Source organism: Somniosus microcephalus, chromosome 12 (assembly GCF_052327205.1).
Source record: "Somniosus microcephalus isolate GS21.2 chromosome 12, FLI_Smic_1.0, whole genome shotgun sequence".
Lineage (NCBI taxonomy): Eukaryota > Metazoa > Chordata > Chondrichthyes > Squaliformes > Somniosidae > Somniosus > Somniosus microcephalus.
Window position 1 is genome coordinate 171,010,466 of NC_140998.1, and position 25,593 is coordinate 171,036,058.

Genomic DNA, 25,593 nt, shown 5'->3' on the forward strand with positions numbered 1-25,593 from the left:
CTCCCAGGGCAGGTATAGCACGGGTTAGATACAGAGTAAAGCTCCTTCTACCCTGTCCCATCAAACACTCCCAGGGCAGGTACAGCACGGGTTAGATACAGAGTAAAGCTCCCTTGACACTGTCCCACCAAACACTCCCAGGGCAGGTACAGCACGGGTTAGATACAGAGTAAAGCTCCCTCTACACTGTCCCATCAAACACTCCCAGGGCAGGTACAGCACGGGTTAGATACAGAGTAAAGCTCCCTCTACCCTGTCCCATCAAACACTCCCAGGGCAGGTACAGCACGGGTTAGATACAGAGCAAAGCTCCCTCTACACTGTCCCACCAAACACTCCCAGGGCAGGTACAACACGGGTTAGATACAGAGTAAAGCTCCCTCTACACTGTCCCACCAAACACTCCCAGGGCAGGTACAGCACGGGTTAGATACAGAGTAAAGCTCCCTCTACACTGTCCCACCAAACACTCCCAGGGCAGGTACAGCACGGGTTAGATACAGAGTAAAGCTCCCTCTACACTGTCCCATCAAACACTCCCAGGGCAGGTACAGCACGGGTTAGATACTGAGTAAATCTCCCTCTACACTGTCCCATCAAACACTCCCAGGGCAGGTACAGCACGGGTTAGATACTGAGTAAAGCTCCCTCTACCCTGTCCCATCAAACAGAGCAGTAAGGTCCCAGGCTCGATCCCTGGGCTGTGCTGTATTGGCTGATCATGGGGTGGGAGACAGTAATGACCCTAACATTGTCTCTCGAAGTCCTTGGGTTAGGGAGGGGATCGGCAGCCAGGGTTCCCCTTCCTGCTCACTACACTGTACACTGGTGCCTCCTGCTGGAAAGTTTGATTGCGGACACTGGGTAAGGGCAGGATTGGAATTATTTGTGATGCCCCCAATGTCAAATAACAAGCCGGTATTCACTGGTTTAAACAAATGAACAAAGGAATCTGTGGAACTCATACCCCAATAAGTGTCAGAGCCTGTGGAACCTGTACCCCAGTAAGAGTCAGTGCCACCCTGTTCCCCTTTAAATACTCACAGTTAAAGCTGTGTGTGATTCCCTGTCCCCTTTAAGCACTCGTTGTCTGTGTGTGACGCCCTGCCCCCTTTAAGCACTCCCTGTCTAAGCTGTGTGTGTTCCCCCTTTTGTCTGCAGGCTTCCCCGTGCTCTCCGCCTCTCAGTGTCGTCGATGCAAGGTGCGAGGAGGTTGCCGATTACATGAAGAAGGAGCACACTTTCCGCTTACGGTAGGTGACATCTGCTGAACAGAGTGAGTCAGGCCTTTACCAAGTGTAGATGGGTGTGTCACGGTGTACTCCGAGACAACAAATTCTGCTCCTCCCCTCACTCTACCCATTGTACCAACATACATCAGGGGCTGGGAGTACAAAGTGAGCCAGACACTCACTGCATCTCCATGTTTGAGCCAAGGGGAAGATGACAACAAATGAGGAAGTGGTGATGTTGTGCTTTCCATTTGAACCAGCTCATCTGCCCCTGAAACCCTCATCCATGCCTCTGTTACCTCTAGACGTGACTATTCCAACACTCTCCTGGCTGATCTCTCAAATTGCACCTTGAGCTCATCCAAAACTGGCACCAAGTCCCGTTCACCCATCACCCCTGTGCTCACTGACCTACATTGGCTCCCTCAGATTTAAATTTTTTATCCTGGTGTTTATATCTACGATTTGGTGTGTGTGTGATGTCTGTACATGTACCAATACCTTGGTGTGTGAGTCTGTACATGTACCAATACCTTGGTGTGTGAGAGTCTGTACATGTACCAATACCTTGGTGTGTGAGTCTGTACATGTACCAATACCTTGGTGTGTGAGAGTCTGTACATGTACCAATACCTTGGTGTGTGAGTCTGTACATGTACCAATACCTTGGTGTGTGAGTCTGTACATGTACCAATACCTTGGTGTGAGAGTCTGTACATGTACCAATACCTTGGTGTGTGTGAGAGTCTGTACATGTACCAATACCTTGGTGTGAGAGTCTGTACATGTACCAATACCTTGGTGTGAGAGTCTGTACATGTACCAATACCTTGGTGTGTGTGAGAGTCTGTACATGTACCAATACCTTGGTGTGTGAGAGTCTGTACATGTACCAATACCTTGGTGTGTGTGAGTCTGTACATGTACCAATACCTTGGTGTGAGAGTCTGTACATGTACCAATACCTTGGTGTGAGAGTCTGTACATGTACCAATACCTTGGTGTGTGTGAGAGTCTGTACATGTACCAATACCTTGGTGTGTGAGTCTGTACATGTACCAATACCTTGGTGTGAGAGTCTGTACATGTACCAATACCTTGGTGTGTGTGAGAGTCTGTACATGTACCAATACCTTGGTGTGTGAGTCTGTACATGTACCAATACCTTGGTGTGAGAGTCTGTACATGTACCAATACCTTGGTGTGTGTGAGAGTCTGTACATGTACCAGTAACTTGGTGTGTGTGAGAGTCTGGTACATGTACCAATACCTTGGTGTGTGAGTCTGTACATGTACCAATACCTTGGTGTGTGAGTCTGTACATATACCAGTACCTTGGTGTGTGTGAGAGTCTGGTACATGTACCAATACCTTGGTGTGTGATGTCTGTACATGTACCAATACCTTGGTGTGTGAGTCTGTACATGTACCAATACCTTGGTGTGTGAGTCTGTACATGTACCAGTACCTTGGTGTGTGTGTCTGTACATGTACCAGTACCTTGGTGTGTGAGGGTCTGTACATGTACCAGTACCTTGGTGTGTGAGGGTCTGTACATGTACCAGTACCTTGGTGTGTGCTGTGTGAGTAAATGAATGGAATGTGTTTCCCTAGGCTCAGTGATGGGGCTGAGTATCTCTTCTCTGCTCCTTCGGGCAAAGTGATGGACGTGTGGATCCAGAAGATCAGGAACAATGCAGGTAACTGGGTCTGGGTGGGCGGCCATCATTTCACTGTGTACAGTGTCCTAAACCTCTCCCTCACTTTCCTCCTTTAAGATGCTCCTTAAAACTTACCTTTCACCAAACTTTTGGTCACCTGACTTAATATCTCCTTATGTGGCTTGGTATCTGATTACGCTCCTGTGAAGCTCTTTGGGATGTTTTACTACGGTAAAGGCACTATATCAATGCAAGTTGTGTGTAGGGATCTCACTTTAGCACATTTCAAAGTGACAGAAGTCAACAGCCATTTACAACTATTTAGCTCCTTTGAAACATCCCAATGCATTTCAGAGGTGAAAATAACCTGACACCTAGGGTGGTGGGAGAGGGTGTGAGCTGGCAACCAAAGAGATAGAGGAGAATTTTGCAGGAGAGGAGGAGCTAGCCAGGGGGAACGGCTTTAGCCCCATTTTTAGACTCCACGGCAAAGCCAATTGCAGGGTGAAGCTGTACAATGTAGGCACCTGAACCTGACATTCTGCTCCACCAACACGCTGGTTCCAGCATGGACCTACTGAAAATGGCTTCTCCTTGAGTGCCTCAATGGGATAACCCGGCACGGCTGCAGAGGATTTCCTTGGTCTCCCGGCAGCCTCCATCCAGTCTTCCTGGCCCTTGAAATCAGCCTCACGTGAGGGGAACCCAGAGGAAAATAGAGGAAAAAAAAAAGCCAAAGCAAAAAAAAAAAGAAACAAGAGAAGAACTACACAAACCAGTGAACGGCAGCCACACGGGGCTTCAGCAGCGGTGGTTGAGTCGGCGGCATCGAGACCGAGTTCGAGGAGGCGAGGTGACTCGGGCCACAGCCCAGCGGTCCAGCAACCGGCACAGCCGAGGGGACTCGGGCCGCATCCCAGAAATCGGAACGCAGCCCGGCAACGGGCACAGCGGAGAGGACTCGGGCCGCCTCCTAGAAATCGGCACAGCCGAGGAGATCCGGAACGCAGCCCGGCAATCGGCACAGCGGAGAGGACTCGGGCCGCATCCCAGAAATCGGCACAGCCGAGGAGATTCGGAACGCAGCCCGGAAATCCAGCAATCGGCACAGCCGAGGGGACTCGGGCCGCAGCCCAACAATCCAGCACGGGAAAGGCCCAAGGAGCCAGGCCAGCAGGCACAGAGACCTCTGAGGAGAAGGAGAGCAACCAGAAGGCTCGCAACCAAGACCGTGAGTACAGGGCCTAGGGAGGGAGGCCCAGGGAAAGGCCCGAGGAGCCAGGCCGAAACAGAGGTCCAGAGACCTCTGAGGGGGAGGGGAACAGCCCGAAGGCACCGGGAAACAGCGGCTCACAGACTCAGACCTGAGAAGGGTGAACCCAGGAGCCGAGGCCCAGGGACCACGGGGTCGGAGAGGGGGACCGGGAAAGTTCGCGAACAGGGAGAGGGTAACACCAAACCCGGGGCCCCAGAAAAGCTTATTCTAAGATCAACAATACTTTACCAAAAATGAGCGAATCAGAAGATCCACAACAGCCCCGCTTCCAGATTCCCCCCAACACCACAAAAAAAGCTATAAAAACGATCAAGCATGCTCAGATGAGAGAAAAACCAGAAACTCTCTTTACTGACTGTTACAACAATGGGACAAAAAGTAACCTCATATTCTACTCAGATCAGCCAGCGGCTTGGATCAGAGCAATAAAATCACACTATGCCAGTGTTAAGCTAAAAAATACCGCAAATGGGTCCATAATGAAAATTAACACACCAGGAGACAGTTCAATCACGACTGTCAACGCATACAATACCGGAACAATATTAGTGCAAGGCAACCTCGACAAATTTGCAACGGCCTTCAGGACACTGAAAAGATCAACTACGAGGGGAATGAACAGCCCCAGAGTGGCCCGCACTCCCCCCAACATTGACAACTTACCAGGAGAAAATCTGCATGGTCAAGGGATGAACGAGCCACACAGTTCAAACCAGACACTAACCCCGGGGAACCACAGCCACACGATACAACTGACAAACCCCAGCATAACTACCACGGAGGAAGCCACACATAGTTCCCCTACCATTCCCAGCCCACCAAGAGAAGAGCAGCATAGCCAGGAAGTGAGTGAGCCTTCCAGGGCCGACCAGCTTAGCCAGGAAGTGAGTGAGCCTTCCAGGGCCGACCAGACACATACCCCGGGATCACACAGCCAGATACAACCAAAAGATAAATTTAATCAATTAGAGATAGAGATGGTTAAACTTAGAGAGGAGTTCCTCAAATTGAATGACAAACAAAAGCAGGAGAGGGAGAGACACAAGAGAGAGCTGAATAGACTTGATAACCAGGTGAATCTACTTAAGAATCAGGTGAAAGAGCTGCAGGAAAAAGAAGAGAGCCATAGAGGAGAGAAAACACCATTAGACCAGCAACCAGAGACTAGAGATAAGACAAGACAGAGCCGGACGGAACGGCTGCACTCCCACACGGAACAAAAGCAACAGACACACAATACAAGGGGTGCCACACAGACCGACCAGCATACTGACTCGCAATCTTCCCCCACCGCCATGGAACCACAAGCGAGCCGCTCACAAGAGGTACGCACACACCAGACACCCCAGCCCAGCACACACACTATGAGTCCAAGCGAAAGCCACCAGACAGTAAACACAAACAAGGCTGACGTCGTAATACTCATAGACTCAAATGGGAAATTTCTATGGGAGAAAAAGCTCTTCCCTAGAAGTAAAGTAGAAAAGATTTGGTGCCCAACAACAGACAGAGCCATGGGATGGCTGACCAAAGCCAGATTAGGCTCCCCCCAACACATAATAATACACACGGGCACAAATGACCTAAAGGCCAAACAGAAAGAGGTAGCAACATCGCTCAGAGCAATGATTAGGAAGGCAAGCAGTACATTTCCAAACACTAGAATCACTGTTTCCACAATATTGCCGAGAACAGACTTCAACAACAACACAATTCATGAGATAAATGCCAGCATAGCAACAGAATGCGAATCAAACCACAACGTACACCTGGCCCAACACCCCACCCTCGATGAAGAATGTCTTTACGACCACGTCCACATCCAAAGGCAAAAAATATCGATCTTTGCTAAAGCCCTGAAGGACGTCGCTTTTAACCGGGTCCATACCCAGACTCCAAGAGGACCCCCCCCCGACCACCAGAGATCAGCGGGGTACATATCAGGAACACTACAAAGACCACCACCACACCAACCGAGACCGGAGAGGATCCCCATGCAAAACAACATTATCAGACCTGCACCACTCCTGTCCCACAGGGGAATAGGACCGCTACCAGCCAGACAGAGGGAGAGATGCACAGGACGTACGCAATACCTCAGACAGAAACAATCCATTAAGAGACAATAAGCAGATGTGCAGCAGCATCTACTTCCGCCTTATGGATCAAGGGCTAATTAATAGAAAGAACTGTAACCAAATTGTATTAACTTTTGTAGACAACTGGGGTGATCTTTTTTTTCCCCACACTTAGACACGACAAACACGTACCACTCTTTAACCTATCATAGAAAAAGATAAAACTTAACATGAAATCCTTATATATTTCGACCTGGAATATCCAAGGTCTACGCTCTTCAGTGCGAGAAGTGAAGAGTAGGACCCCAGAGTTCATAGAGGAAACTAAAGATCTAGATATTATTATTTTACAGGAAACTTGGTATAAAGGAAAAGGACACACCGGCTGTCCCCAAGGGTACACTGAGCTAGTGGTCCCCTCCAATAAATTACCAAGTGTAACCCAAGGCAGAGACTCCGGAGGCATACTGATCTGGTTTAAAACAGAACTTAAGAATTACATCAAATTTATAAAAAAGGGCGAAAACCATATGTGGCTCAAACTTGAGAGGGAGATTATCTCAAACACCCAAGATGTTTACATTTGCGCACTTTATATCCCTCCAATCGATTCCCCGTACTACAAAGAGGACACCTTCTCCAACATGGAGGGGGAAATTATCCAATACCAGGCCCAGGGGAACGTGTTGATCTGTGGGGACCTCAATTCAAGAACGGGCGAAGAACCAGACTTCACCAATAATCAGGGAAACAATTACGTATTCGGGAATAACCACTTTGACATCCCTTCCCTTCCATACAGGCATAACTGCGACAAGCAGTCAAATACCAACGGTAAACAGCTACTACAGCTCTGTCGAAACCTGGGTCTGTACATTGTCAATGGTAGGTTCATAGGAGACCTCCTAGGAAGATCGACCTACTGCTCACCTCTTGGCCGCAGCACAGTAGACTATATGATTACAGACTTGGACCCATCCTCTTTCAGAGCATTCACAGTCAAACCACAAACAACACTGTCAGATCACAGCCAAATTACTATGTTTCTCAAAAAGACAGAAACAAACAACATAGAAACACAACCCAGTAAACTGTACAACACCAAAAAATCGTACAGATGGGCCAAAAATGACACGGAAAAATACCAGAAAACAATTAGCAATGCATCAACTCAAGCTCTCTTAGACACCTTTCTGGATAACATATACACTCACAATAAAGAAGGCGTAAACCGGGCAGTTAGTAAACTAAACAATATTTTTGATAATTTGGCAACAAATGCAAACTTGAAAGCTCGCAAGAACAAACCCAAAACAAAAAACTATGAAAAATGGTTTGACCATGATTGCCATAACATGAGGAAAAAACTTAGAAAACTATCAAACCAAAAACACAGACATCCAGAAAACGAGGAATTACGCCTTACTTATTGTCAGACGCTAACACAATACAGAAACACGCTCAGGACCAAAAAAGAGCAATTTATTAAGAATACACTCAGCTCCATGGAGGAATCCATTGAGTCGAATTGTTTCTGGGACAACTTGAAAACACTACACAAAAAACAACACGACGATTTGTCCATTCAAAATGGGGACACATGGGTAAACCACTTTGAAAAATTATACCAGAAAAACACACTAAGACCAGAGCAACACCAAATACGCAAAAAACTAGAAAAGCTTGAAATGGCCATAAAAGATAACCAAAACCCGCTAGACGCCATAATAACAGAAAAAGAACTTCTTGAAAAACTCAAGGACCTGCGACCAGGAAAAGCTTGCGGGACAGACGGCATACTAAACGAGATGATTAAACACGCAGACGACAAACTGAAACTGGCTATCCTAAAACTCTTCAACTTGGTTCTGAGTGTCGGTTATTTCCCTGACATCTGGAACAAAGGACTCATAACACCCATATACAAAAGTGGGGACAAAATCGACCCAAACAACTATCGAGGCATCTGTGTAAACAGTAACCTGGGGAAGGTATTCTGTAGCATCATAAACAAAAGACTTATAAACTTCCTTGAAGAGCACAATGTCTTGAGTAAAAGCCAAATTGGATTCCTGCCAAACTATAGAACATCCGATCATATCTTCACCCTACAGACCCTAATTGACAAACACGTTCACCATAACAAAAGTAAAATCTACGCATGCTTTGTAGATTTCCAGAAGGCTTTCGACTCCATCTGGCATGACGGTTTATTCCTGAAACTTATCGAAAGCGGGGTAGGAGGGAAAACATATGATGTAATTAAATCAATGTATACAAACAATAAATGTGCAGTTAAAATTGGAGACAAACAAACAAAATACTTCCCACAGGGGCGGGGGGTGACGCAGGGCTCGCCAATCTCACCGACACTCTTTAATATTTACATTAATGGATTGGCAAAACTACTTGAACAATCTACAGCACCCGGCCTCACCCTATATGAATCCAAGGTTAAATTCCTCCTCTATGCCGACGACCTGGTTCTGCTGTCACCAACTAAGGAGGGTCTACAGCAGAACCTGGACCTGCTGGAGTCGTACTGCCAGACTTGGGCCCTGACAATAAATCCCCAAAAAACCAAAGTCCTTGTGTTCCAGCAAAGATCCAAACAACATGGACCCACAATAAATTTCACAGTAGGAACAACCAAAATTGAACAAACCACTCACTACACATACTTGGGCTTAAAAATCAGTTCTACGGGAAACTTCAAACTGGCTGTGAATGAACTGAAAGAGAAAGCAAGAAGGGCTTTCTATGCCATCAAAAAATCAATCCAAATAGAAATCCCAATTAGCATTTGGCTCAAAATTTTCAAATCAGTAATTGAACCAATTGCACTCTATGGCAGTGAGGTCTGGGGACCACTAACACAACAAGATTTTGCAAAATGGGACAAACACCCAATTGAGATCCTACATGCGGAATTCTGTAAAAGTATCCTCCGGACTCAAAGGAAAACAGTAAACAACGCATGCAGGGCGGAACTAGGCCAATATCCATTAATAATCACTATCCAAAAAAGAGCCACCAAATTTTGGAATCACCTACAAATGAGCAACCCCCAATGCTATCACTACGACGCCCTGAAATGCCAAGAGCTGACCATAAAGAAGAATACCCTCAGTCAACTAGTCCTGGGACTCAATAAAGTAACTAATAACAATACTAACAATAACCAGTCCCAGGACAGTGACAGGGTAACACAAAGAATTCGACCCAACACAATCGTCGCTAAGCAAAAGGAAAAATATCTGTCATATTGGGCAGAAACAACAAAAACCCAAAGCAAACTCAATTGCTACTTGGCCCTAAACAGACAATACAACATAGCTGATTACCTGACCATGGTAAAGGATAACAAACTGAGAAGAACCTTGACAAGGTACAGACTTAGCGAACATAGCCTAGCGATCGAAAAAGGCAGACACAGGCAGACCAGGCTGCCAAGAGAAGACAGGATATGCTCTCACTGCAGTCAGGGAGTAGTTGAGACAGAGATGCACTTCCTCACAGCCTGTGGAAAATATCAGGGCATCAGGGAGAATTTCTACCAAAAATTCTCACAAATATGCCCTGAATTCAGAAATCTGACTGACAACCAAAAACTCCCACTCCTACTGGGGGAGGAGAGAAGCTGTGTAACACTGGCGGCACACTATGTTACAGCTTGCCATGAACAGAGGGACAACCAGTAAACTAAGACAAGAGTATATATAAACAAGGCGAATGTATATTTATAAACTCAGGGATATACCTGTTTATACACTATGAATGGAACCGCGTTTATGTGTTCAACCATAAATGTATTTTGATGCTTTGGCAACATAAGATGTACCTTATCATGCCAATAAAGCGATTTGTATTGTATTGTATTGAGTGGCAGAGTATGGCCATTCGCGGCATGATTCAGTGTCTATGCTCACGTTTCTGATGGTGAGGTTGGGCAGCCCAGGGAGTCAGAGCTCAGGGCTGCGGTCACGTTTCAATAATGCCCTGTACTTTGGGGAATGTAGCCAGACGGTAAAAGTGCTAGCTGTCTTGTGTGGTTGTGTGTTTTCTATGGGGATACAGATGAATGGATTAGTCATGGTGCTGCTGTGTATTGCAGGTGTCTGTTGCTTGGACAGTCTCACCACACCTGCCCTGGTCTGGCTACAGGAGTGTACAGAGGGAAGTGATGGGCTCCTTCGGGATTTGCAGGCTCTACAAGCACAGTATCTTTTGCCGATTGTCTGGCTATACACGTGGATTGTGGTCTAAAGGGCAGTCCCAATATATCTGGCATGCCGCCTCCTCTTCAAAACCTGCCCAGCGCGCGATGCCCGTACACACAGCACACAACAAAAGATCCCTGGGGCATTTGGCAGAGACAGCACATGGAGTGTAACTTTAGGAAGCTGACAAGTTCCCATCTGCCAAAAGAGCTAAACAGCAAACAAGGGTTAAAAGAGGTGCAGAAAGCCACAGCAATGGGGCCCATTTAAGCGAAAGACCCAGTGTGAGAGAAGGGGCTTCCCTTGCAGCACCTGTTTATACGGATGCTAAGTCTGGGCAGTCTGGGACCTCCAGCTCTGTGGCCTAGCCTGATGAGCATATTTTTCAATCGCTTACTACGTCACCGCACTAAAGCAGAGGGCGGAGGTCCGCTGTATTTAGACAGGTCCAGATGCTCAGTGCCCACTTAAAAAGTCTTTTGTTCAGATTTTAGTGTGCCTCAGGCTTCAACACCCCTTAATGTACCCGGGGGCTAGGGACACCCAATGTCAGATTACCAGCCCCACCAGGGTCCTAGCTCTGGGGGGGACGCAGAGATAGAGGAGGGACAGAGTACCGACTGGTCAATGATGGACAGAGTACAGACCGGTCAGTGATAGAGGGACAGAGTATGGACCGGTCAGTGATAGAGGAGGAAGCTGAGTGTTGGGCTGGGTACAGACGGGTCACAGTGATGTCTTGCTCTCTCTGATAAGTAACACGTTGCAATCCTGGGGTTGCTGCTGCTGGACACTGACTCTCCCTGTGCTCCTCTCCAGGTTCTGGTGAAGCGAGCTCGTCATCTGACAATGCTACCTCTCCTTCGCAGTCTCCACAGCTCTCCTGGTGAGTAGGTTACCCCTCTTTCTGCCTGAGGCTCCATTACAGTAACACGCCCTATATGCAGGGGCTCTCCGTGTTTTCTCCCCTTTCCTAGAGGCACTGATTGTAACGGGATTACAATTCTACGGTCTCTCTCCCATACCTCACCCATTCTTCATGTGGAAGCCAAGACAGTGAGCGACAGCTGGCTATTCAACTATGGTGGCATCACTGCAGAACCCAGATCTCCCCAGAAAGAGCATACACGCGTACACACACAAACACACATTTGCCCGGCTGCATGTATGCGTGCTCACATGTTCACTGTCAAGCACAGAATCCGTGCTATTCCCCTCCCAGTCGAGTCATTGAGGCCAACTGTAGACCCCGATTGTTGCCTAGGCTCAGATGGTGCAGCCCTGGGTAGGTGATCATTAAATATTCTGCATTTATTTCTTGAGTTTTAAACCAGGAAACATGAAACTAAGTTCGAAACCAGGCAGGAGCGCAGCATCATACACAAGCTATACACATGGTGCTCTCTGGGCCCTGGTCCTTCCCCTGGTTTCCTGCACTCTGGGCCCTGGTCCTTCCACTGATTTCCTGCACTCTGGGCCCTGGTCCTTCCACTGGTTTCCTGCACTCTGGGCCCCGGTCCTTCTCCTGGTTTCCTGCACTCTGGGCCTTGGTCCTTCTCCTGGTTTCCTGCACTCTGGGCCCCGGTCCTTCTCCTGGTTTCCTGCACTCTGGGCCCTGGTCCTTCCCCTGGTTTCCTTCACTCTGGGTCCTGGTCCATCCCCTGGTTTCCTGCACTCTGGGCCCTGGTCCTTGCCCTGGTTTCCTGCACTCTGGGCCCTGGTCCTTCCCCTGGTTTCCTGCACTCTGGGCCCTGGTCCTTCTCCTGGTTTCCTGCACTCTGGGCCCTGGTCCATCCCCTGGTTTCCTGCACTCTGGGCCCCGGTCCTTCCCCTGATTTCCTGCACTCTGGGCCCCGGTCCTTCTCCTGGTTTCCTGCACTCTGGGCCCCGGTCCTTCTCCTGGTTTCCTGCACTCTGGGCCACGGTCCTTCTCCTGGTTTCCTGCACTCTGGGCCCCGGTCCTTCTCCTGGTTTCCTGCACTCTGGGCCCCGGTCCTTCTCCTGGTTTCCTGCACTCTGGGCCCTGGTCCTTCCCCTGATTTCCTGCACTCTGGGCCCCAGTCCTTCCTCTGGTTTCCTGCACTCTGGGCCCTGGTCCATCCCCTGGTTTCCTGCACTCTGGGCCCCGGTCCTTCTCCTGGTTTCCTGCACTCTGGGCCCCGGTCCTTCCCCTGATTTCCTGCACTCTGGGCCCCGGTCCTTCCCCTGGTTTCCTGCACTCTGGGCCCCGGTCCTTCTCCTGGTTTCCTGCACTCTGGGCCCCAGTCCTTCCTCTGGTTTCCTGCACTCTGGGCCCTGGTCCATCCCCTGGTTTCCTGCACTCTGGGCCCCGGTCCTTCTCCTGGTTTCCTGCACTCTGGGCCTCGGTCCTTCTCCTGGTTTCCTGCACTCTGGGCCACGGTCCTTCTCCTGGTTTCCTGCACTCTGGGCCCCGGTCCTTCTCCTGGTTTCCTGCACTCTGGGCCCCGGTCCTTCTCCTGGTTTCCTGCACTCTGGGCCCTGGTCCTCCCCCTGGTTTCCTGCACTCTGGGCCCTGGTCCTTCCCCTGATTTCCTGCACTCTGGGCCCCAGTCCTTCCTCTGGTTTCCTGCACTCTGGGTCATGGTCCATCCCCTGGTTTCCTTCACTCTGGGCCCTGGTCCTTCCCCTGGTTTCCTGCACTCTGGGCCCTGGTCCATCCCCTGGTTTCCTGCACTCTGGGCCCTGGTCCATCCCCTGGTTTCCTTCACTCTGGGCCCTGGTCCTTCCCCTGGTTTCCTGCACTCTGGGCCCTGGTCCATCCCCTGGTTTCCTGCACTCTGGGCCCTGGTCCTTCCCCTGGTTTCCTGCACTCTGGGCCCTGGTCCATCCCCTGGTTTCCTGCACTCTGGGCCCCGGTCCTTCTCCTGGTTTCCTGCACTCTGGGCCCCGGTCCTTCCCCTGATTTCCTGCACTCTGGGCCCCGGTCCTTCCCCTGATTTCCTGCACTCTGGGCCCCGGTCCTTCTCCTGGTTTCCTGCACTCTGGGCCCCGGTCCTTCCCCTGGTTTCCTGCACTCTGGGCCCCGGTCCTTCCCCTGGTTTCCTGCACTCTGGGCCCTGGTCCTTCTCCTGGTTTCCTGCACTCTGGGCCCCAGTCCTTCCTCTGGTTTCCTGCACTCTGGGCCCTGGTCCATCCCCTGGTTTCCTGCATTCTGGGCCCTGGTCCTTCGACTGGTTTCCTGCATTCTGGGCCCTGGTCCTTCTCCTGGTTTCCTGCACTCTGGGCCCCAGTCCTTCCTCTGGTTTCCTGTACTCTGGGCCCTGGTCCATCCCCTGGTTTCCTGCATTCTGGGCCCTGGTCCTTCTACTGGTTTCCTGCACTCTGGGCCCCGGTCCTTCCCCTGATTTCCTGCATTCTGGGCCCTGGTCCTTCTCCTGGTTTCCTGCACTCTGGGCCCTGGTCCTTCCACTGGTTTCCTGCACTCTGGGCCCCGGTCCTTCTACTGGTTTCCTGCACTCTGGGCCCCGGTCCTTCCCCTGATTTCCTGCACTCTGGGCCCCAGTCCTTCCTCTGGTTTCCTGCACTCTGGGCCCCGGTCCTTCCCCTGATTTCCTGCACTCTGGGCCCCAGTCCTTCCTCTGGTTTCCTGCACTCTGGGTCATGGTCCATCCCCTGGTTTCCTTCACTCTGGGCCCTGGTCCTTCCCCTGGTTTCCTGCACTCTGGGCCCTGGTCCATCCCCTGGTTTCCTGCACTCTGGGCCCTGGTCCATCCCCTGGTTTCCTGCACTCTGGGCCCCGGTCCTTCCCCTGATTTCCTGCACTCTGGGCCCCAGTCCTTCCTCTGGTTTCCTGCACTCTGGGTCATGGTCCATCCCCTGGTTTCCTTCACTCTGGGCCCTGGTCCTTCCCCTGGTTTCCTGCACTCTGGGCCCTGGTCCATCCCCTGGTTTCCTGCACTCTGGGCCCTGGTCCATCCCCTGGTTTCCTTCACTCTGGGTCCTGGTCCTTCTCCTGATTTCCTGCACTCTGGGCCCTGGTCCTTCCCCTGGTTTCCTTCACTCTGGGTCCTGGTCCTTCTCCTGATTTCCTGCACTCTGGGCCCTGGTCCATCCCCTGGTTTCCTGCACTCTGGGCCCTGGTCCTTCCACTGGTTTCCTGCACTCTGGGCCCTGGTCCTTGTCCTGGTTTCCTTCACTCTGGGTCCTGGTCCTTCTCCTGATTTCCTGCACTCTGGGCCCTGGTCCTTCCACTGGTTTCCTGCACTCTGGGCCCTGGTCCTTGTCCTGGTTTCCTGCACTCTGGGCCCTGGTCCTTGTCCTGGTTTCCTGCACTCTGGGTCCTGGTTCTTGCCCTGGTTTCCTGCACTCTGGGCCCTGGTTCTTGCCCTGGTTTCCTGCACTCTGGGCCGTGGTCCTTCCCCTGGTTTCCTGCACTCTGGGCCATAGAAACATAGAAGATACGTGCAGGAGTAGGCCATTCGGCCCCTCGAGCCTGCTCCGCCATTCAATGCGATCATGGCTGATCATCCAAACTCAGTACCCTGTCCCTGCCTTCTCCCCATATGCCTTGATCCCTTTAGCCTTAAGAAATATATCGAACTCCTTCTTGAATATATTTAATAAGTTGGGCTCAACTGCCTTCTGTGGTAGAGAATTCCACAGGATCGCCACTCTCTGGGTGAAGAAATTCCTCATCTCAGTCCTAAATGGCTTACCACTTATCCTTGGACTATGACCCCTGGTTCTGGACTCCCCCGCCATTGGGAACATCCTTCCTGCATCTAGTCTGTCTAGTCCTGTTAGAATTTTATAAGTTTCAATGAGATCCCCTCTCATTCTTCTAAACTCTAGCGAATATAAGCCTAATCGACTCAATCTCTCTTCATACGTCATTCCTGCCATCCCAGGTATCAATCTGGTGAATCTTCGCTGCACTCCCTCCATGGCAAGAACATCCTTCCTCAGATAAGGCGACCAAAACTGCACACAATACTCAAGGTGTGGTCTCACCAAGGCCCTGTACAACTGCAGCAAGACATCTTTGCTCCTGTACCCGAATCCTCTCGCTATGAAGGCCAACATACCATTTGCCTTCTTAACCGCCTGCTGCACCTGCATGCTTACCTTCAGCGACTGGTGCTCAAGGACACCCACGTCTCGTTGCACTTCCCCTTTTCCCAATCTATTGCCGTTCAGACAATAATCTGCCTTCCTGTTTTTGCCACCAAAGTGGATAACCTCACATTTATCCACATTATACTGCATCTGCCCAATCACCCAACCTGTCCAAATCATACTGGAGTTTCTCTGCATCCTCCTCACAGCACACATGCCCACCCAGCTTTGTGTCGTCTGCAAACTTGGAGATATTACATCTAGTTACCTCATCTAGATCATTAATATATATTGTGAATAGCTGGGGTCCTAGCACCGATCCCTGCGGTACCCCACTAGTCACTGCCTGCCACTCGGAAAATGACCCGTTTATTCCAACTCTTTGCTTCCGGTCTGCCAACCAGTTCTCTATCCAAGTCAGTACCTTGCCCCCAATCCCATGTGCCTTAACTTTACACGCTAATCTCTTAAGCGGGACCTTATCGAAAGCCTTCTGAAAGTCCAAATACACCACATCCACTGGTTCTCCCTTATCTTTTCTACCAGTTACATCCTCAAAAAATTCCAGTAGATTAATCAAGCACGATTTACCTTTTGTAAATCCATGTTGACTTTGTCTGATCCTGTCACTGTTTTCCAAGTGCTCTGTTATTACATCTTTTATAACGGACTCTAGCATTTTCCCCACTACCGATGTCAGGCTTACCGGTCTATAATTCCCCATTTTCTCTCTACCACCTTTTTTAAATAGTGGGGTTACATTAGCTACCCTCCAATCCATGGGAACTATTCCAGTCTATAGAATTTTGGAAAATGACTAGCAATGCATCTACTATTTCTAGGGCCACTTCCTTAAGTACCCTAGGATGTAGATTATCAGGCCCTGGGGATTTATTCAATCCCGTCAATTTCCCTAACGCCATTCCCTACAAATACTGATTTCATTCAATTCCTCCCTCTCATTAGACCCTATAGAGTCATAGAGTTTTACAGCACAGAAAGAGGCCCTTCGGCCCATCGTGTCTGCGCCGCCCATCCCTCCCTGTCCAGTCTAATCCCATTTTCCAGCATTTGGTCCATAGCCTTGTATGCAATGGCATTTCAAGTGCTCATCCAAATGCTTCTTGAATGTTGTGAGGGTTCCTGCCTCTACCACCCTTTCAGGCAGTGAGTTCCAGCTTCCAACCACCCTCTGGGTGAAAAAGTTCCTCCTCAAATCCCCCCTAAATCTCCTGCCCTATGTTCCCTGAAATCTCTGGAAGGTTACTTGTGTCCTCCTTTGTGAAGACAGAACCAAAGTTTGTATTTAATTGGTCAGCCTTTTCTTTGTTCCCCATTATGAATTCCCCTGATTCTGACTGCAAGGGACCTACGCTTGACTTCACCAATCTTTTTCTCTTCATATATTTATAGAAGCTTTTACAGCCCTGGTACTTCTCCTGGTTTCCTGCACTCTGGGCCCTGGTCCTTCCCCTGGTTTCCTTCATTCTGGGCCCTGGTCCTTCCCCTGGTTTCCTGCACTCTGGGCCCTGGTCCTTCCCCTGGTTTCCTGAGCTCTGCGCCTGGTCCTTCCTGTTTTCCTGCACTCTGGTCCATCCCCTGGTTTCCTGAGCTCTGCGCCTGGTCCTTCCCGTTTTCTTGCACTCTGGGCCCTGGTCCTTCCCCTGGTTTCCTGCACGCTGGTCCATCCCCTGGTTTCCTGAGCTCTGCGGCTGGTCCTTCCCATTTTCCTGCACTCTGTGCCCTGTTTCTTCCCGTGGTTTCCTGAGCTCTGGTTTCCTGTGCTTTGGGGTTGGTCCTTCCCCTGATTTTCTGTGCAAGGGTCCTCATTGTTAAACCTCCCAGCCAATACCAAAGGACGGGAGGAAATTGTGCACCAACAAATAATATTGAGTGTATTCTGTGGACTGGTAGGATTGCCTGGGATCTGCTGCTGAAATATCATGCTCACTCCGCTAAAATACACTATTCTTTATCGAAAGGAAATTAGCCCAGGCAAAGTCCCGTCTCACTATAAGAAGCCCCGTAAAGACAGGGAGCTCCTCAGAGATTAGGAAGCCACAATGATTTTTCTTCCCAGGTAGGAGGTGTCCTCTGGAGGGAGGGGAATGGAGACTGAGGAATGCCTGTAGATGAGGACTGGGAGTGTGCTCTGGCTGTAATGTGGGTTCAGGATGGCAGCTACAGATCCACACAGTCATCTCAAGCCGTCACATACACTGTTCATGTTTATATGGAGCATGGTTCACTGCTTTGACATTGTAGTTTACTGTCACTGAGTTTAACTGTGCCCTTCCACAGAAGGTAGCTTTAGAATATTGCCACAAACAAACAATGTTTCTGTGTATAACACTCCATTATACATTTAAAGAGTCCGTGCATTAAAAGAAACAGGCTATGCAGATCAAAGCGCAGCTTGCAGGGAACATTGCTGTTATCATGTCGACAATTTTAGATCAGTAGACATTTCCTGACTACAAATCCTTACCTCCAGTTGCCACTTTTTTTCCACTTATCTGCCAACTTTTTCCATTATAAATCCCAATGTCCACATTTTAAATTAAAAAGGCCTGTTGTCAACAGGCTCCTGTCACTGTCTAATTAGTGGCTCTGATCATTAGGGAGTGCTCTATGCTTTTTCCCCACAAAATTGATTCTGAACATGTTTCATCCACCATTTTTTCTCATGAACTAAACCCTTATTTTGGACATTAGATCTTTAAAATAAAAGCAAAAAATTACATATTCCACAACATGATTCAATTTGTCCATTGGATTGTCTTTTAATGCATTCATTAAAGTTTTTAGTTGGAGCACCAAATCCCTCCCAAGACTGGGACTGGCCTAGGGTTTGGACTTATTAACTGAATTCAGATTGTGCAATCTGAGCATATACAATGTACCCAATTTCCAGGATGCATCAGAACCTGAACTGCTGGAATATTGTTCTTTCCTTCTTGCAGTTTCTGCCCAGTCGTTTTTCCAAAATTATTTGAAGAAAAGCTAGGGAGAAAATTGCAAAGACTGTATTTTAAAGCACTGTGTATATGTCTGAGTTTGTGTGAGAGGAGGAGAAATTATTAACACACTTGTAGCCTTTAATTATATTTTATTAACTTTAGAAAGCATATTAAGCTGAGAGAGAGACATTGTGTCTTTCCTTATCTTAATTTGATTTCATGTTTCAAATAAAACAAATTGGTTGGAATTTGAAGCAAGACATCAGAAAATTCTGGAAACACCCAGCAGGTCAGTCAGCATGGCACAATGGAGAGGACAGACGTGTTGATGTTTAAGCTGTGAGCCGTTCATCCGGGGGCTCACCCCTGAAATGTGACTGCCTCAGATCAAGCATTTTCTGTTTGTTTCAAATTTCCAGCATTTTGAGCAAAGATTCAGATTAGTAATTTAACAGAAAAGTGGTTAGTTGATCCAATCAATATCCGATAGGCTTGATATAACTGAATCAGAAGTAGTAAAGACATACCAATGAACAGCCGGTAATGAAAGATCAGTCAAATCTCTCAATTTATTCAAGGATCAGCAAGTGCCACAAAACCGACCCATCAATTGGCCAAAATAAATTATGCAACTTTTTAAAAGTGCTTTACTCTGTATCTAACCTGTGCTGTTCCTGCCCTGGGAGTGATTGATGGGACAGTGTAGAGGGAGCTTTACTCTGTATCTAACCCGTGCTGTACCTGCCCTGGGAGTGTTTGATGGGACAGTGTAGAGAGTGCTTTACTCTGTATCTAACCCATGCTGTACTTGCCCTGGGAGTGTGAGATAGTTCATGTACTTGGAAACTGACCTAATTTTCCTGTGTTTATTTCACGACATTTAGGAGAACTCCATCTTTCAGACTTAAACAAAGCAGCTTATCGAATCTGTCCGCAGAGGGAGGAGGAGATCAGCTGGACCGGTCCAGAAACAATGGCACAGTGCTGGGAACAAAGAGGACAAGAGATACCTTGGCGCTTGGAATAGGAGGTATCGTAGAGCTTGCTCACTTATTGTTAGGAAGTATCATTGGGAGTGTGGGAGAGCCGGTTTGCGTATTGTTGGGAGTGCCGGTTTGTGTATTGTTGGGAGGGTGGGAGAGCCAGTTTTTGTATTGTGGGGAGTGTGGGAGTGCCATTTGTGCATTGTTGGGAGTGTGGGAGAGCGGTTTGTGTATTGGGAGTGTGGGAGAGCCAGTTTGTGTATTGTTGGGAGTGTGGGAGAGCCGGTTTGCATATTGTTGGGATTGTGGGAAGTGTGGGAGAGCCAGACACTTCCATGTATTGTTGGGAGTGCCAGTTTGTGTATTGTGGGGAGTGTGGGAGAGCCGGTTTGTGTATTGTGGGGAGTGTGGGAGAGCCAGTTTGTGTATTGTTGGGAGTGTGGGAGAGCCGGTTTGCGTATTGTTGGGAGTGTGGGAAGTGTGTGGAGAGCCAGTTCGTGTATTGTGGGGAGTGTGGGAGAGCCGGTTTGCGTATTGTTGGGAGTGTGGGAGAGCCGGTTTGCGTATTGTTGGGAGTGTGGGGAGTGCCAGTTTGTGTATTGGTGGGAGAGCCAGTTTGTGTATTGGTGGGAGAGCCAGTTTGTGTATTGTGGGGAGTGTGGGAGAGCCGGTTTGCGTATTGTTGGGAGTGCCAGTTTGTGTATTGTGGGGAGTGTGGGAGGGCCAGTTTGTGTATTGGTGGGAGAGCCAGTTCGTGTATTGTGGGGAGTGTGGGAGAGCCGGTTTGCGTATTGTTGGGAGTGTGGGGAGTGCCAGTTTGTGTATTGTGGGGAGTGTGGGAGAGCCAGTTTGTGTATTGGTGGGAGAGCCAGTTCGTGTATTGTGGGGAGTGTGGGAGAGCCGGTTTGCGTATTGTTGGGAGTGCCAGTTTGTGTATTGTGGGGAGTGTGGGAGAGCCGGTTTGCGTATTGGTGGGAGTGTGGGAGAGCCGGTTTGTGTATTGGTGGGAGTGTGGGAGAGCCGGTTTGTGTATTGTTGGGAGTGTGGGAAGTGTGTGGAGAGCCAGTTTGTGTATTGTGGGGAGTGTGCGAGAGCCGGTTTGCGTATTGGTGGGAGAGCCAGTTTGTGTATTGTGGGGAGTGTGGGAGAGCCGGTTTGCGTATTGGTGGGAGAGCCAGTTTGTGTATTGTGGGGAGTGTGGGAAGTGTGTGGAGAGCCAGTTTGTGTATTGTGGGGAGTGTGGGAGAGCCAGTTTGCGTATTGGTGGGAGTGTGGAAGAGCTGGTTCGTGTATTGTGGGGAGTATGGGAGAGCTGGTTCGTGTATTGTGGGGAGTGACGGATAGAGCTAGAAACAATGTAAATCAAATAGGTCTGTTCGAGAGTAGACCGCGGCATCAGTGAGCCCTGCGCCGCCGACAAAAGAACTTTAAACAAAATCCTTCGCCAGTAGCTGGTTCGAAGCTTCCCACAGCCGGTAAATGATGATGTTCACAGCATGTCTTGATCCCCCTCTGTCCCAAACACCGCACTCTCATCAGACCAGGCACTGGTTGCATCACATTCTCTGCTCCAACTTTCACTGGTGTAAATCCATGTGTTTTATAGATCCCAGTGCAGTGAGTAATTCAACAGGAGATGAGCACTTGGTGTCAGCTCCTCCACCAAAACCTCCTCACACCTTTTACAACATCCACCCATACCCAGAGGGTGGGGAACAGAAGAGTCTTGGCCTGAGCACAGGTTAGTGTTATGAGCTCACCATGAATCTACCAGTACGATACTTGGACCCAGACTGCAGTTACGCCCGCACTGTGACTCATAATCTCCTGTTCACCGGATGCTTGGTTTAATTAGCTGCTAACTGTACCATCCATTATCTGTGCAAGGGCCTTTGTTTTCCCAGGAAACATGTTGGGAAATGTATAAACTAGTTTAAAGCTGGGATAATTTTCATTGTAGGGGGCTGGAATTAGGATTTCACAATCTGTACCTCGACCCATCAATTACTGTACCCAAGAGGGAAGCTCTGACCTACCCGCATGCAAAATGATGGTCCTTTAAACCACTCCAGTACAAACTCCCATAGTTACTGCAGCAATCACGACTGCACCGTGCGTGCTCAGCACAGCTTCCCATTGCTCCCAGTCAGTCACCAGCCCTGAATTCCAACGCCCTGGAAAATCGACAGTGAATTACAAAGTGTCTGCTGGTGTGCTGTGACCCAACAGAGTGACCGCCACCTGGCCCCGTGTCCCGAGAGTGACCACCACCTGACCTCGTGTCCCGAGAGTGACCACCACCTGGCCCCGTGTCCCGAGAGTGACCACCACCTGACCTCGTGTCCCGAGAGTGACTGCCACCTGGCCCCGTGTCCCGAGAGTGACCGCCACCTGGCCCCGTGTCCCGAGAGTGACCGCCACCTGGCCCCGTGTCCCGAGAGTGACCGCCACCTGACCTCGTGTCCCGAGAGTGACTGCCACCTGACCTCGTGTCCCGAGAGTGACCACCACCTGACCCCATGTCCGCCATCTGATCTTATCCGGAGAGTGGCCGTGCACAGCTGTAAATAAGGAGACACTGATTTTGCTAAATATTTCCAATCCCTTGTGCGTGTTAGGTACGAGCCGGACCCTGGGCAGTACCCCAAACCTCTGTGTGGAACGAAGGAACCCGAGTCTCTCCAGCTACCCAGATATGCGTGAAAGTCGGCGGAATACCTGGGAGTCAGAGAGGTCTGCAATGCCCAGCACCTTCACGATGCCAACGTGGCACCACACGCAGGTCACAGACATGCAGGGCAGGAAGAAGAAGGAGAAAAATGTTTTCAAGAAGCTCTTTACAAAGAAATAATTTAAAGCTGCCTCAACCTCGTTCTCTGACTAACATTTAATCAGAATTGTACACTGCCGAGTGTATCAGTCTGGAACGGGTGTGTGTCGATCTGGAACGGGTGCGTTTGAGTGAGTGTCGATCTGGAACAGGTGCGTTTGAGTGAGTGTCAATCTGGAACAGGTGCGTTTGAGTGAGTGTCGATCTGGAACAGGTGCGTTTGAGTGAGTGTGTCGATCTGGAACAGGTGCGTTTGAGTGTCGATCTGGAACAGGTGCGTTTGAGTGAGTGTGTCGATCTGGAACGGGTGCGTTTGAGTGAGTGTCGATCTGGAACGGGTGCGTTTGAGTGAGTGTCAATCTGGAACAAGTGCGTTTGAGTGAGTGTGTCGATCTGGAACAGGTGCGTTTGAGTGAGTGTCGATCTGGAACAAGTGCGTTTGAGTGAGTGTCGATCTGGAACGGGTGCGTTTGAGTGAGTGTCGATCTGGAACAAGTGCGTTTGAGTGAGTGTCGATCTGGAACGGGTGCGTTTGAGTGAGTGTCGATCTGGAACAGGTGCGTTTGAGTGAGTGTCGATCTGGAACGGGTGCGTTTGAGTGAGTGTCGATCTGGAACAGGTGCGTTTGAGTGAGTGTCGATCTGGAACAGGTGCGTTTGAGTGAGTGTGTCAATCTGGAACAGGTGCGTTTGAGTGAGTGTCGATCTGGAACGGGTGCGTTTGAGTGAGTGTCAATCTGGAACAAGTGCGTTTGAGTGAGTGTGTCGATCTGGAACAGGTGCGTTTGAGTGAGTGTCGATCTGGAACAAGTGCGTTTGAGTGAGTGTGTCGATCTGGAACAGGTGCGTTTGAGTGAGTGTCGATCTGGAACGGGTGCGTTTGAGTGAGTGTCGATCTGGAACAAGTGCGTTTGAGTGAGTGTCGATCTGGAACGGGTGCGTTTGAGTGAGTGTCGATCTGGAACAGGTGCGTTTGAGTGAGTGTCGATCTGGAACAGGTGCGTTTGAGTGAGTGTCGATCTGGAACAAGTGCGTTTGAGTGAGTGTGTCGATCTGGAACAGGTGCGTTTGAGTGAGTGTCGATCTGGAACGGGTGCGTTTGAGTGAGTGTCGATCTGGAACGGGTGCGTTTGAGTGAGTGTGTCAATCTGGAACAGGTGCGTTTGAGTGAGTGTCGATCTGGAACGGGTGCGTTTGAGTGAGTGTCGATCTGGAACAGGTGCGTTTGAGTGAGTGTCGATCTGGAACAAGTGCGTTTGAGTGAGTGTGTCGATCTGGAACGGGTGCGTTTGAGTGAGTGTCGATCTGGAACAGGTGCGTTTGAGTGAGTGTCGATCTGGAACGGGTGCGTTTGAGTGAGTGTCGATCTGGAACAGGTGCGTTTGAGTGAGTGTCGATCTGGAACAGGTGCGTTTGAGTGAGTGTGTCGATCTGGAACGGGTGCGTTTGAGTGAGTGTCGATCTGGAACAAGTGCGTTTGAGTGAGTGTCGATCTGGAACGGGTGCGTTTGAGTGAGTGTCGATCTGGAACGGGTGCGTTTGAGTGAGTGTCGATCTGGAACGGGTGCGTTTGAGTGAGTGTCGATCTGGAACAGGTGCGTTTGAGTGAGTGTCGATCTGGAACAGGTGCGTTTGAGTGAGTGTGTCGATCTGGAACAGGTGCGTTTGAGTGAGTGTGTCGATCTGGAACAGGTGCGTTTGAGTGAGTGTCGATCTGGAACGGGTGCGTTTGAGTGAGTGTCGATCTGGAACGGGTGCGTTTGAGTGAGTGTGTCGATCTGGAACAGGTGCGTTTGAGTGAGTGTCGATCTGGAACGGGTGCGTTTGAGTGAGTGTGTCGATCTGGAACGGGTGCGTTTGAGTGAGTGTCGATCTGGAACGGGTGCGTTTGAGTGAGTGTCGATCTGGAACAGGTGCGTTTGAGTGAGTGTGTCAATCTGGAACAGGTGCGTTTGAGTGAGTGTGTCGATCTGGAACAGGTGCGTTTGAGTGAGTGTGTCGATCTGGAACAGGTGCGTTTGAGTGAGTGTCGATCTGGAACGGGTGCGTTTGAGTGAGTGTGTCGATCTGGAACAGGTGCGTTTGAGTGAGTGTCGATCTGGAACGGGTGCGTTTGAGTGAGTGTGTCGATCTGGAACGGGTGCGTTTGAGTGAGTGTCGATCTGGAACAAGTGCGTTTGAGTGAGTGTCAATCTGGAACGGGTGCGTTTGAGTGAGTGTCGATTTGGAATGGGTGTGTGTCAATCGGGATCTGGTGCGTGTGTCGATCTGGAACGGGTCCGTTTGAGTGAGTGTGTCGATCTGGAACGGGCGCATGTGAGTGAGTGTGTCAATGGGGAACAGGTGTTTGTGGTGTAACAGGTCTTGAGACTAAAGCAAAATTCGGGGTGGAAGCCCCATTTCCATCTGATTCTGATCAATATGTTGCTTCGGGCAATCTAATTACGGTGTTTTCCAAAACTAATGGTTAATTTTTGCTGCTGTTTAATAACATACTGACGTGACAGTGCCTGTTCTGTGTGGGCATGTTCAGACTCTGGTTCAATTCAGTTACACTGTCAGGCTGGCACTACCTTCATTGCTGATCTCCTTCAAACTTGCTGCCGGATGAGGGGAGTGATTTCACCAGGAAGATGGCAGCTTCATTCCCCAGTCGGGGCAAAGTTAACTGTCCTCACAGGCCGGGGAAAGGGAACTCCACCGGAGGTGCATGATATCCGTCCAGCGCCTCCTGCTGGGAGATGAGCATGTTAACACAGGATTGGACCTCCGTGGTCAAACAGCCAGTAGCTCAGTCTCTGGGCCCACAGGGGAGCGGTATTGGAGGGAGTCTCTGGGCCCACGGGGGAGCGGTGTTGGAGGGGGTCTCTGGGCCCACGGGGGAGCGGTGTTGGACGCGGTCTCTGGGCCCACGGGGGAGCGGTGTTGGACGCGGTCTCTGGGCCCACGGGGGAGCGGTATTGGAGGCAGTCTGCTGTCTGTGAAGTGGCACTTGGGGAGACAACTGGCAGTGGAATTTCTGTGACATGTGGAGGGTCACCACGGCCTCCTGTGACCCTCAGAGCACGGAGGCTTTCAGCTGAGCCTGTGTTTAAAGAAGTGAAGCTGGCCTTTTGTAAGCTGACAAACCCTGGCACACAGTCGATGTCTTTCTCTCGCTATAATTCATATCTTAAAATGTAAAAAACAATAAAATTGAGATTTGCATGTTCTGCCTTGTCATGTTCTACCTTGCACCTTCCAGTGAAGAGACGTTAACTCCTGCACTCGCCTGCTCC

General features: G+C 49.8%; 1 protein-coding gene across 1 annotated transcript in view; it reads left to right on the forward strand.

Moving 5' to 3' along the window:
* sptbn5 (spectrin, beta, non-erythrocytic 5) overlaps window positions 1–25,527 on the forward strand; it is a 781,023-nt gene extending 755,496 nt beyond the window's left edge. The window contains 6 exon segments of the mRNA XM_086003837.1: window positions 1,162–1,253; window positions 2,847–2,932; window positions 11,287–11,353; window positions 19,388–19,533; window positions 21,093–21,227; window positions 22,105–25,527. Coding sequence (XP_085859963.1) covers window positions 1,162–1,253; window positions 2,847–2,932; window positions 11,287–11,353; window positions 19,388–19,533; window positions 21,093–21,227; window positions 22,105–22,337 — 759 coding nt within the window. The 3' untranslated portion in view covers window positions 22,338–25,527.
* The last annotated feature ends 66 nt before the right edge of the window (window positions 25,528–25,593 follow it).